The sequence below is a fragment of the Aquila chrysaetos genome, chromosome 23 (genome assembly GCF_900496995.4).
Source record: "Aquila chrysaetos chrysaetos chromosome 23, bAquChr1.4, whole genome shotgun sequence".
Lineage (NCBI taxonomy): Eukaryota > Metazoa > Chordata > Aves > Accipitriformes > Accipitridae > Aquila > Aquila chrysaetos.
The window spans coordinates 7,995,352-8,007,807 of record NC_044026.1 but is presented as its reverse complement, the minus strand read 5'-3'; the positions used below and the strand labels follow the sequence as shown (position 1 = coordinate 8,007,807).

General features: G+C 42.5%; 1 protein-coding gene across 1 annotated transcript in view; it reads right to left on the bottom strand.

The window, feature by feature from the left end:
* The window catches only part of TSGA10 (testis specific 10), a 42,061-nt gene that overhangs the window by 3,347 nt on the left and 26,258 nt on the right, over positions 1 to 12,456 (bottom strand). The window contains exon 17 of the mRNA XM_029998799.1: positions 8,950 to 9,084. Within this exon, the coding sequence (XP_029854659.1) occupies positions 8,950 to 9,084 (135 nt within the window). The remainder of the gene's footprint in view (positions 1 to 8,949; positions 9,085 to 12,456) is intronic.

Below are 12,456 nucleotides of genomic sequence, written 5' to 3'. Positions count from 1 at the left end.
TTTACATTTTCTCTTGCATTTAAAGTGTGAGAATATAGAACATAGACAAATGTTATGACATAAAGTGCAGAAATTCTGAGCAAGTTTAAGTGCCAATAACTATCACCAAACAGTATTCACTCATATTAAAGAACTCTAACTAGACACTTCATGCAGTTTTAATAAAACTGTTGAACACACCTCCAGTATGCAGGGAAACATACAAAAAAATACGTATCTTCATAGATGGATATTGAAACACTGGTAACTGCTGGCATTACTATCTTATTTATCCAGATTAATAAGTCAGTCAGGTTTTAACGGGGGGAAAAAAACCCCAAACTCTTCCTATCTTGAGATGGCACAGCATTCTCTCAAGAATAATACTCACATAGTTCAGCAAAAATACATCCAAATCATAACACCTAAATACAGACTCTTTTGTCCCCTCAACAAAATTTTATATTGTTATTTTCTTTCCTTTTTTTCAGTAACCTTTTAAAATTATGCACATTTCTAAAATAAAAGCACACTGTCAGTAAAGTCAATGGAACTTGTGGGTTTTTTCTGTTTATTGAGATGGGCCATCTCACACAATAATACAAGAGCTGGGAGAAGGGTGGGAGAGGAAGCTATCTAGACTGATTTCTTTCCATTGAACAACATTAACAGTGATGAAAAACCTGTGCAAGCATTTGTGAAATAGATTTAATGAAATTTAGCATTCAGCAGGGAAAAGTGATAATTAAATGAGCATTAAGCTTTAACTCTCCAGATGGTGTGCAGAGTCTTCACAAGCCATTGTGAATATAACATTATAAATCCTTGAAACAAGAATTCCTAGAAAGAAAAAGAAATCTAATTTGTTTCATGTTCAGTGAATACAGAAATACATCCTGATGTTTCCCCGTGCAAAATTTTAAAGGTTTTGATTCTGAAAGCACTTTGAGCAGGCATCACAGTCTCTTTAACAGTCAATCCAGATCATTTGAAGGATTAGTTTTTATTGTACAAAAGTGCTATAATGCTCTTTGAAGTGAAAGGCAAGCTTTGGACTCCTATCACTTAATGTAGGGAACACCGTTCGGAACATCTCGCGATGTCACGGAAAGGTAGAAGGCTAGTCGTCGCCTCCCTATGACATATCAGTAATCCCACCTACCGTTGTTAGTATAAAAGGAATTAACTGCGCAATAAAGGACGGAGTTGGCACTCACACCATGTGTGTTATTTGTCTCTTCCCTGGTCCAGGCCGACCAGTGATCTAATCGCGGCACCTTGATATGTAGCACTGCTACATAGTGGTGACCCCGACGTGATCAGCCGCACAGGCGACGATGAGGCTTGCGCAAGCGATTAAGGTATTAAAGGTGTTAGCTTATGAGGTGGGTGCCCGCGGTTCGATTAGGAGGGGCCCCACGGGCGAATGCATCCAATGGATGCTGCGCCGGGGGGACATTGAGTTTCCTAGATAAGTTCTGAGCCCCCCAAATTGGGGAGAGATTCGGGAGTCCTTGCTCCGATCCGAGCGCGGAGCTGCTGAACGATCGCAGAGTTGGGGGAAGGTGGAGCAGGTGGTCGCGGCGGGACGGGAGGCTGAGGCGTGCTGGCTGGCGGCGCGAGCTGCTGCGTCTGCGGGTGCAGCGCCGCCTCGGGAGCAGCGGGGACAGCGCCCTCGGGGACAGCGCCCTCGGGGACAGCGGGTCGGACTCAGACGGAGCGGGCGGCCGTGGAGCGGGGCTCGCAGAGTGGTCCGTCTTTGATCGCGGACATGGGCACGGAGGGTGCGGCGGAGACGGAGGTTTTTCCTGCAGAGGCGGCACCAGCGGGACCTGATGCGCCTCCCCCGCCACTATCCATGAGAGGAGTTGCGGCGGGTGGTTCGGCAGCTCACGGGGAGGGACGGTTTGCAACGCCTCAGGCACAGGCACAGGGCATACGCGGGCGTGACTTTACGGCAGTTGCAACAACTGCCTTGGCCGCACTTGGGCGTGTCGCGGCCATGGATAGAGCGGACCCCCCTTGCGTGAAAGTTCCGCAGGGGATTGCCGAGAGGTTTACTGCCTTTTTAGATCGGCTTCAGCTTGCTGTGTAGGCGGCAAACCTCCCGGAGGCGGCTAAAGAGGCGATTGTGCTTGAATGTGCTAGGGCTCAAGCTAACCCACAGAGCGCAGCGCTTGTCTCTCCTTTGCCAGCGGGTTCGTCCCTAGGTAACATGATACGCCATGTACTGGAGAGAGACCAACAACGGGAAGCGCGTCCGGTAGTGGCGGCCTTGCAACAAGTTTTGCAGGCGGGTACAGCCTGATACTGCTTTTGAGGAGGCAGTCTGTAAGCAGGCCGCTAATGAGCAGGATTCTGATTCTGATAATAATTCTTTTGTATCAGGCAGGGTGGACTCTGAAAAAGAGCCGGATTTATATCCCTCATTACCTCCACCGCTGCCTCCCACGGCCTCTGCGCGGCCGGGACCGCTGCCGTGCCGCCGCCGTCCCCCACCCCCCCACCCCAATCGCCTGGTACTCCCTCTCCAGGGTCTGCAGAACTTACAACGGAACCTGGCTTTGCTGCACTGCCTGTATCTCTTTCTCCTGCTACTCCCTCTAACTCTGTGCCTCTGTCTAATCCATGACGATTCACTTAATAATTTGGGAAAAAATACACATAGTTTGATGCAACGCTGTCGAGAAAAAGCTCTACAGCAAGGAGATACCATGTTTACTTTTCCTGTTGTATGCACACCTGCCTCAAGAAATGCAAGAACCTCAAGAGTTAGAGTTCTTAGGATCAGTCATCATGAATCCCTGTGTGATGTTTAATTACATCCATAACACCACTCAAAAGGGTCAGAATGTAAATGCTATTTTGCCTGTATATAGAAATGCTACAGCTTGGTTTAACTATATCTATTCCAGAATATCACACTCTTTTTTCTATTCCAGCTGCTTTACCTACGCGGATGTTTTTAATTTGTGGGAATAGAGCGTGGGAGAGGAATTCCATCGAAACTTAACAGGAGGCCATGTAGCCTCGGACAACTTACGTTACTAACACCCGATATTAATATGATTCACAGTAAAAGGCTCACAATAACTGACACAGGTTTAACTGGATGGCTAACAAGTTTGGGAATTACGGGATGGTTGAAAGATTTGCTTATGCATGGCTTAGTTATTTTAATTGTAATATTAGCAGTTGTAATGATTGTACCACGTATCTTAAAATAGTTGAACGTATGATTGCAAAAGCATTTCATGTAACTTGGCTTGCATAAAAATAATTTTAAAAGAGAGAGAGAGAGAGAAAGAGAGAGAGAGAGAGGAGCCCACGCTGGAGCAGGTTTTCTAGCAGGACTTGTGACCCCGAGGGGGACCCACACTGGAGCAGTCTGTTCCTGAAGGACTGCACGCTGTGGAAGGGACCCATGCTGAAGATCTTCATGAAGGACTGTCTCCCGTGGGAGAGATCCCACGCTGGAACAGGGGAAGAGTGCGATGAGTGCTGCCACTGAGGAGGATGAAGTGACAGAGACAATGTGTGATGAACTAATCGCAAAACCTCATTTCCTGTTCCCCTGTCCAGCTGTGGAGGAGAGAGTGATAGGATAGCTATGGCAGGTAACTGGTGTCCAGCCAGGATCAACCCATCACATAGACAGAATGCATTATAACATAGAATGAAATTACATTGCAATTGGGAATTTCAAAATTCAAAAAAAAGGGCTCTGTGTAACTCCTTTACAAGGGAATGAAAGTGTATATATGAAATTAGCAGAATAAGGTGTTTTTCAAAGAATTGTCTAATACTGTTGAATGCTTAAATCCAAAAATATGATTTGAAGGTTTAAATTTGTATATCTGAATTTATATTGCTATTGGAGAATTATTAATCATTTGTGTGTTTGCAGCAATCAGAATCACCTGAGGAGCAGTACGAGGATTGCGTCAGTTCGAAGCTAGAGTCCTCGCTGCCTTCCTCGTGAATCTGATGTTCCTAAACAAAAAAGGGGGCGATGTGGGAGCAGCTCGGAACACCTGGCATTTGTTTTCAAGAGTGACCGTTAGAATTTGTTGTGCTGCATGTTTGCCAAGCCTTGAAGAACTAGTTTTACAAGGTCAGGTTGGAGGATGGCCTTGTGTAGGCCTGGGAAGATGTGGCTGAAGACAGTCACGAGTATGTCTATGGAATGTTTTTATCTTTAACTGTTCTGAGGACTGGCAAACATCCCAGCTGGGTCAGATATGCCCTCCTGTGTTAGTAGTATTGGCTGTGAGTCGTTAGTACTTTCTGGATCTTTGTTGAAACATATATAAGTTGGATTCTTTTGTGAAATAAAGGGAATCTTGCACGAGAAAAAAAAAAAAAAAAAAGGGAAATTGTGGGAGATTTCATAGAAAATGGGGGAACATTTCTTTGAGCCTGATTATTTAGAGTTAGCATAAGTAGCCCGCAGTCAACATGAGTGGACCGGAGTACGCTCCCTTTAAGCCACTACAGTATCTGCATGTTACCGTAGACACCTATAGTAAATATATTCTCACTACAGCGCACAGGAAGCAGAATAGCTTGGCGGTTGTACAACACTGGCGTGCTTGCATAGCCCAACTGGGGATTCCACGACAGATCAAGACGGATAATGGTACAGCTTATGCTGCGGAAAAGGTGAAACGATTTTGTGCAATCTGGGGTATAGCCCTTGTACATGGCACACCTTATAACAGCACCGGCCAGGCCATTCTAGAACGAGCACATCGAACCTTAAATACCCTGCTAGATTGTCTTAGGGAGGGGGACCAGGCGGAGCCCTCCTGCTTACGGGATAATTCACCTGTTCTCCGTGCACAGCGTCTCCTGTTAACTGCGTTAACTTCATTAAATCAGACAATTCGGGGGGACCTGGACCAGACGACGGTGCAACGACATTTTACGACTACGGAAGAGAAAGACCCCTACCCGTTGGTCCGTGTGCGTGATCCCCAGACACGCCAGTGGGACGGACCGTTTGAGCTGCGTTGCCTCAGGCGGGGGTACGCCTGTGTACAGATACCTGAAGGGCTACTGAAATGGGTCCCTAGTCGCATGGTTTGTCCTGCCCTAACCTTGTAGTGTTTGAGTGTTTTTCTTTACAGATTGCTGTTATCCTTTCCTGGCTTGTGATGTCTTGGGTATCTGCTACGAATTTCTGACGCTGGAGCAATTAATAAACAAGATAACAGAACTGCAGAAGCAAGAAGGCGCTGCAAGACCTTTATAGCAATTAAGAAAACTGCCATTTCGGCTTAGAGCATTTAGCTGCGGGATGGGGACTTAGGAGTTGGTTTGTATCTTTGTTAAAAATCGGGGTTTCTTTTATTCTTGTGTATTTTATTAGGTATAATGTTGCTTTTACTGTGTTTAATTAATTGTGTTCATATATCTTGTAGGTCACCTTAGCCAACATAACAGGTCAAGATTCTCTGTGCACTACAACCACATCACTAAGCCCGTGAACCAATAGACAGGATGGCTATGACTCGTGCGGCACGTCTGGCCAGCGACCGCATGTGCCATAGGCTCCCTATGTTTCAACTGAGGCGAATTTTAGCACCCGCTGGCCACGTGTGCTGAAATCTGTTCCTCTGCAAATGTACAAATACCGGGATTTTCCGAAGAGCATCGGGCTGGTGTACAGCAAGGCCATCGTTGCCTCTGTGGGGACGCCCACGTAAAGCTGGCACCTACCGATTGCTGGCCTGAGTTCGCGGATGGTGGTGACTAGATCTGCTAATGCTCTTCTAATAGAAAAAGGGAGGGGGAATTGTTGTGGGAACATATTTAGCTAACGGTCACAAGAGCATTCCAGACGCCTTTAGAAGGCCTTGAACAGAATAAACAAGAAGACAAAAATAAGAAAGATACCAATTAGAAAAACACAGGTGCATATTCCACGATAAAGAGAACTTGGCACAAACAACCTCAATTTGGCAGTTTATCTTGACCAATTAGACTGAGATAAGTCTCATATGTTTAGTTAGTATGACCAATTATATTTTATGTTTATGCGCGTGTGCAGTGTTGATGCAGCCAATCATTGAGTGCAACTGGACGCGTGGACAGTGCATGAATAGTGTGTGTAACCAATGGGAGCTAGTTGGACATGAGGAGGGGGAGATGTAGGGAACACCGTTCGGAAGATCTCGCGATGTCACGGAAAGGTAGAAGGCTAGTCGTCGCCTCCCTATGACATATCAGTAATCCCACCTACCGTTGTTAGTATAAAAGGAATTAACTGCGCAATAAAGGACGGAGTTGGCACTCACACCATGTGTGTTATCTGTCTCTTCCCTGGTCCAGGCCGACCAGTGATCTAATCGCGGCACCTTGATATGTAGCACTGCTACACTTAAGAAAGTCAGACAGAAAAAGTCTTCCCCACTAGGTCTACAAGACAAAATACAAGGCACATCCTTTTCACTTTACTGAAACAAGGAGTCTGGTGCAATAAAGACAGGGAGAAAGATGGAAGAATAAGAAAAAGTTACTGTCCAATTTACTTCTGATACCACATTCTCAATAAAATAAAAAGGTGACTGTCTGCCTTCCATCACAGTCTGTCTGCTAAAATAGCACCAAAACACTGGAGAGGAAGAAGGGTATTAATGGTGATTCCAGCACTGCTATCTCAGTATACTTCATGGGCTGCAGAGTCAGACATTAGCTGTGGAAGAAGCCTCTCTACCAATGAATAGTTGTTTCTACAGTACCTTTGTCAATCCCTGGTAACTTGTCTTCAAGCAATTGAAAAATTAAATTTCACCTCCTAGAGGACTATTTCTAATAGTATTCTGCTTTAAATTGAACAGGAACTTACACCTAGATCATGTTTCATCAATTCCCCATACATCTATTTTAAAAGTCTTAATTCTGTGGTTCTGCTAATGATTACACTCAAATATTTGCATTAATATTCTTGCTTTTACTCTCAGGCTGTATTTTACATTGTTTTTTGTTTCGTTCTGGTCTCAATAAATTTTTCTGAATCTTTCTAGAGTCAGACATTTCTACTATTCCATCTTTTGATACAGATTCTAGGTTCTTGACATAAAATTTATCAAGAACTTTAGTATTCTGGACATTAAAGAACTCACCCAGACATAGGTAAATCAAGTGTAAATCACTTATACAAAGCAGGCAGATCCAGATTCAGATCTCTCCTCCATCTCAGGAGAGCCTTATCAAACAGGCTATTTTATTTATGACTGTATCATTACATTACACAAATCTGATAAATTCTTTCCAGTTAAGCTTTTAAAACATAGCACAGACTGCCAAAGTTTCAGTGCTTTTATTGCACTTTTTTTAAATCTAAACAATCCTAAACAACCCTAGTTCTTCCCACTTAGCCAAAAATGTATAACAAAGAGCTGGATGAGGAAAAAAGTTATGTATTATATTAGTACCTTGAGCACTCAAAATGGAAAATAATTAGGCAGAAAAAAAAAAGAGTTCATTTGCACTCAAAAGCTACATTGAGAAAGATTTAGCTTAAACCAGCTGAAGATTTTAAGCAAGCAAAGTATTTATACCTGGCTCACATATTTCATTTTTAGCCCGCCCTTAAACTCATTGTTCCCTAGGAATGTGCAAAAGCAGATCATGCCACATAAGGCTAGCCAGGAGGAAGAAAAAAAAAACAAAACCAAAAAAACAACTCCACAAAACCCAAAAAGCAAACAAGGAAGGAGTTGAATTCATAATCTAGTTTATAGAAGATTACTCTTGATTTGGTATTTAGCCAGAAGTTTACTAATTAGGAAGGAATTCTATTGCCCTGAAAAGGGAGTGATACAAACAAAAAAAGTGCCAAAATCGTTAGTATCAGTGTGGTGACTACACTGATTGATCCCCCTTTTCTTTATATGGTATCAAAAACAGAAGAAAGTGTTACGGTAATTAGAAGTAAATTAAACCATTCCAAACAATACAATGCTTATTTCAACAAATTTAAGAGCTACACTGTACTCAGACTGAGGAGGAGCAGACGCGGCTCTATCAGAGGAATGAAGACTCCCTGTACTTGCTATCAAGGACTGGCAATAGCTACAAAATCACTGTCTTGCACAGTTGTGTTTCCCTACTAAGGGCACCAGAACCAGCTCACTAACCAGAGGAAATTTGTCTTGTATTCTTAGGATCTATGTACTTAGAGGAGCCCTTGATAACAAAGATTAATCAAGTGCCAAAGGTAATAATCTCAGTTAACAAAGTATTAACAAAATTCATCTTGAAAGTACCTAACCATCTTGAAAGCAGAAATTATTTCCTGCAAGTCGTGAACTGAGACTTTTTCCCCCTCAACTGGAAATTTTTTGTTAATGCATGCTGCCATCAGTCTACCAGAAAAGTGTGATGCAACAAGCAGAGAGCTACCAAGTATGAAGCTAAGCTGAGACTGAAACTGACAGGGGACTAGCTGCATATTGTGGAGGCTCCATTTTACTGATTGTTAAAAGGAAAGCTGGGCTTGCTCCTCCTCAGGGTTACAAGTGTTTGAAGACTTTTAGAAGGCATTTATGTTTCTTGTAAAAAATGCACATATATAGAGTGAAAACTATCTGAAAACAACTAGATAAAGAAAGGCTGGATAGTTAAGAGCTTTTATGTAGGAAAGATGAAAATATTTACATCTACACCTGCACAAAATGGTGGCAAGTCAAATAGAGATTTTCTGTAGCATTTTTTCTATTACTGTTTTAAGAATTTATGACTATAGCAGCATGGTGCAAGTAGTTACTATTAACCGTATAGTTTTGATACAGCTCAATAAAATAAAAGGAGTATCATCAAAAGATTGTGGTCCTGAATCTTCTTGTAACTTTTCTTGGAGCAATGTAATTCCATGGAATTCAGTCAATATTTCCGCAAGAAATACCAGATTTCATCCTTCCCTCCCCCTAGTGTTTGGAACTTAAATGTTGTTGAACCACTTACCCTTCCAGGGACCAGTCCAGAGACCAATCAGGAGGTCGATGATGGGAATGTTCAGGTGATGATGTTCTTAACGTAGAACTTAACTGATACGAGATTGTACGATTCTGGCGTTGAAGCTCCTGTACAGCACATTCCCTAAATAAATATTATTTTACAGTGAGACTAAGCACTTTTCAAAAATCATCAAAATGATCTCACAGTCATTATCTTTTTTTTTCCTATTCAAGATTGTCAGCTTTTTTATTGTATTTTAAAAGGAGAAGTGGTGTTCATTATATACTTCTCTGAAAGCCAGATTAGTGACTCTGTATTACTCCCTTACTCAGATTTAGTTCTACATATCCATTGTCTCTATTTTCCTTAAAAGACAGAAGTTAGCCACGGTTGCTGCAGGTTAAACTCTAAAAATTGTAAAAATCTCCAGGGAGGAAGAGCCTAATTTTAAGGTTATTCACAAGTCTGCAACATAAGGACAATCACTAAAATCAGCAATGATATTAATGTAAGAACAGTGTTGTTTGCGGTATTCTTGTGCTGTTTGAGCTGGCAAAGCCAATGGACTAGAATCTACCTGAAGTGCCCTGAAACTGAGGCATATTTAAGAGATGCTGGACTCCCCAGTGGGAAAGTTGTAAAATAGTAGTCTGGTCATTTTGACTGCAAGGGGTGAGGCCTGGATACTGGATGAATCCATAACTCCTGCATCTGGATGTACAGGGATGAAGTATGTGGGATTAGATAATACATTGGAAAATTTTGGAGGTACATACTCATCTGGGATCCTGGTTTCAGGCTGCCAATTGTTTCATAAGGAGAATCTAGTCTGGGTTGGATTGGGAAACTACTAGGAAGGGTAGCTACAACAGCCCCTGAGTTTCAGTGTATAACCCCAGTAAAACCCTGACAATGGTTCATTATAAATGAATGGGTGTTTTGGGGGGATAGCACTGACCCAGGCTGGAAAAAAGGGCTCCAAGTTGCCCAAAACCTTGCAAATGAAGGTATAACAAGGACTGCCTGTATGGTTTTGAACTGAAACTGGCCCCAGTGTGACAGCCACTACCACAGTCCTACCTATGAAGTGGACCACTGAAGCAGATCACCAAAACCTACAGGAGAGCAACCAGATCCAGCACCAGCTCACACAGCTGAATCTACAGGCAAGAAAAAGAGCTCGCTCTAGCAGCAGGAGCCCAGTGAAACATAAGTCTTCCACCTAGCTACCAACAACCCACAACCTTGTGCCTGGGGAGGTATCATCTGCACTGTAAAGACTATAGAACCAGACTTATCTACATTGACTGCTAGTCTTACTAGCATTATTGCTTTTAAGGGCTTTACTATACACATGTTGTACCATCTTTAATGGTCAAGATGGTGCTGGCAATGGTGGGAAGTCAGAGTGCAGCTGCTTGCACCTCTCACAGGTAACATCACCCTGTAGAAAACCAAGTTTGGGTATGAATGTAGCAAAACCGTGACCAATGGGGAAAAGTAACCTGGGGCAGAGAAAAGGAGGTACAAAGGCAGCAAAAAGGAGGGTCAAGAAACAGAAAGGGATAAAAAGATACGCAAGTCATGCACTTGGGGCTGGCCAGGGGTACCTCAGAGTCAGTCCCTGTGCTTGGTCACCACAGCCAAAACAGGACAATAAATCAAACCTGTTGTTTCCACATGAGTCCAAACTGTTTCCGCAGTCAGGAGGATGGGAGGGATGGGGAGGTGCTTTTCCTGACTAGTAAAGAAAAATCCAGAGAGACAGCTTAAGCCTCCTGGTATCACTGTGTTGGTGCTCATTCAAGGCCTGACAGCACTGGCACTTCCACCTCCTAATTTCAGGCATTATTTCATTCTGCACCAAGGCAGTAAATCAATACGACTAGCTAAGTCAGTCTTAGAACAAGGATATCATCTACCCACTTGTTTAAACTGACAACAAAAAAACCCAGTCAGTACTGACATCTGCTGCTTCCATTATATACTATCATGATACTGACTTTAATGATAGTATTTTTCCTCTCTGGCTAATTTTCTCGTTTTCACTTGCCAGTACCAGAAAAATAGATTGGCTGTAAGAAGCCAACTAGGAGCTTTGATCCCTTTCTCTGCAAGCAAGAGAGATCGATACCTGCTCTTGTAAAGCATGACTTTCTGAGGAAAAAAGGAAAAGAAATAAAATTCTTGTAACCTTTGCGGGACATTGAAGAGAGACAGTTTCGATTTTATGAAAAAGCAAAAAAAAAACCCCACCAAACCTCTAGCCTTTCAAAGACAGCTAAATCTAATGTCAGTCTCAGATTTCTATATAAGAACATTTCAGTCTTTGCTATTTAAGATTTCTGCATACTGTTTTTGCAACTGACTTACAGACTGCATGATGGAACCTAGCTTTGTTCTTTCCAAAACAATTCAGATAATTAAGTTTGTAAATCTCTTACGTAAAAGAGAAATTCACTTCAAGAATGAAAACTGGTGATCTTTGCCTCAGCATAGGCTCGTTCTAATATTTGTTTTGCTAACCAGCTGTAAACAACCATGTGAAATAACAAATTATCCTTAACTAGGAGAAGAGATTAAGTATGGAGGCTGATTCAACTTTCTGCCAATGAACACTTCAAGAAGAAACAGTTGCAGTCCCTACCAGGGAGCACCCATACACCAGGAGATGGATGCACTCACACAGGGGGGGAGTAGGGAAACGACAGTCTGAAGAAGATGGAATTTCTTTTAAAACAAAGGCATTCCTGTATTAGCACAGTCTGGCTCATTCCATGCAGCTGAAGAAGCACAAATGATGCCACCTTTTAAACTGACTTGCATATCTAACCCAAAAGTTTATAACTTTTTGCCATGACTTCAGGGTAAAGGAGAATCCAATTTGAAATTGAAACATACACTGAGACATTTAAGAAATCCATCTTTAAAAGACCTAATATCAGGTATAGAGATGCCCCCTCCAAAACCCTCATCCTTACTTATGAGAGAACAGATTATCAACAAACTAATTTACTACAATTAAACAAGACATCTGATTCTCAAACCTGTGCCATAATCACATCACTCTCCTTCTTTTAGCCATCTCTTTTACATACCCAAAGTAATGCCTGACACAGTAATATTTTATCCTCAATACATCCATGAAATAGAGAAGTACTGTTGTTTCACAGATAAGAAAACCATTTAAGACACCAAAACTATATAGATTAACTCATGAAGCAGGCTAGGGACCGTTCTCTGGGACTGTGGCCAAATCATATGAAACAGCTTGTACATATTGTTAAACTCTTCCCCCCCCCCCCCCCAAAAAAAAAAAAAAAAAATTACTGTGGCCATACTGCCATTTGGGAACCAACCCTACCACCTTCTATGCCCCAAGTAGTACCTGGGAGAATGTGGGTTGGTACAGGCTAAAATAATTCCAGAGTGGGTACTAAAAATTCAACTGTATGGACAAGAATACAGTTGTGTGTACCCCTCAAGGCAATGCTCTGACCTGGTTTAGTTCAA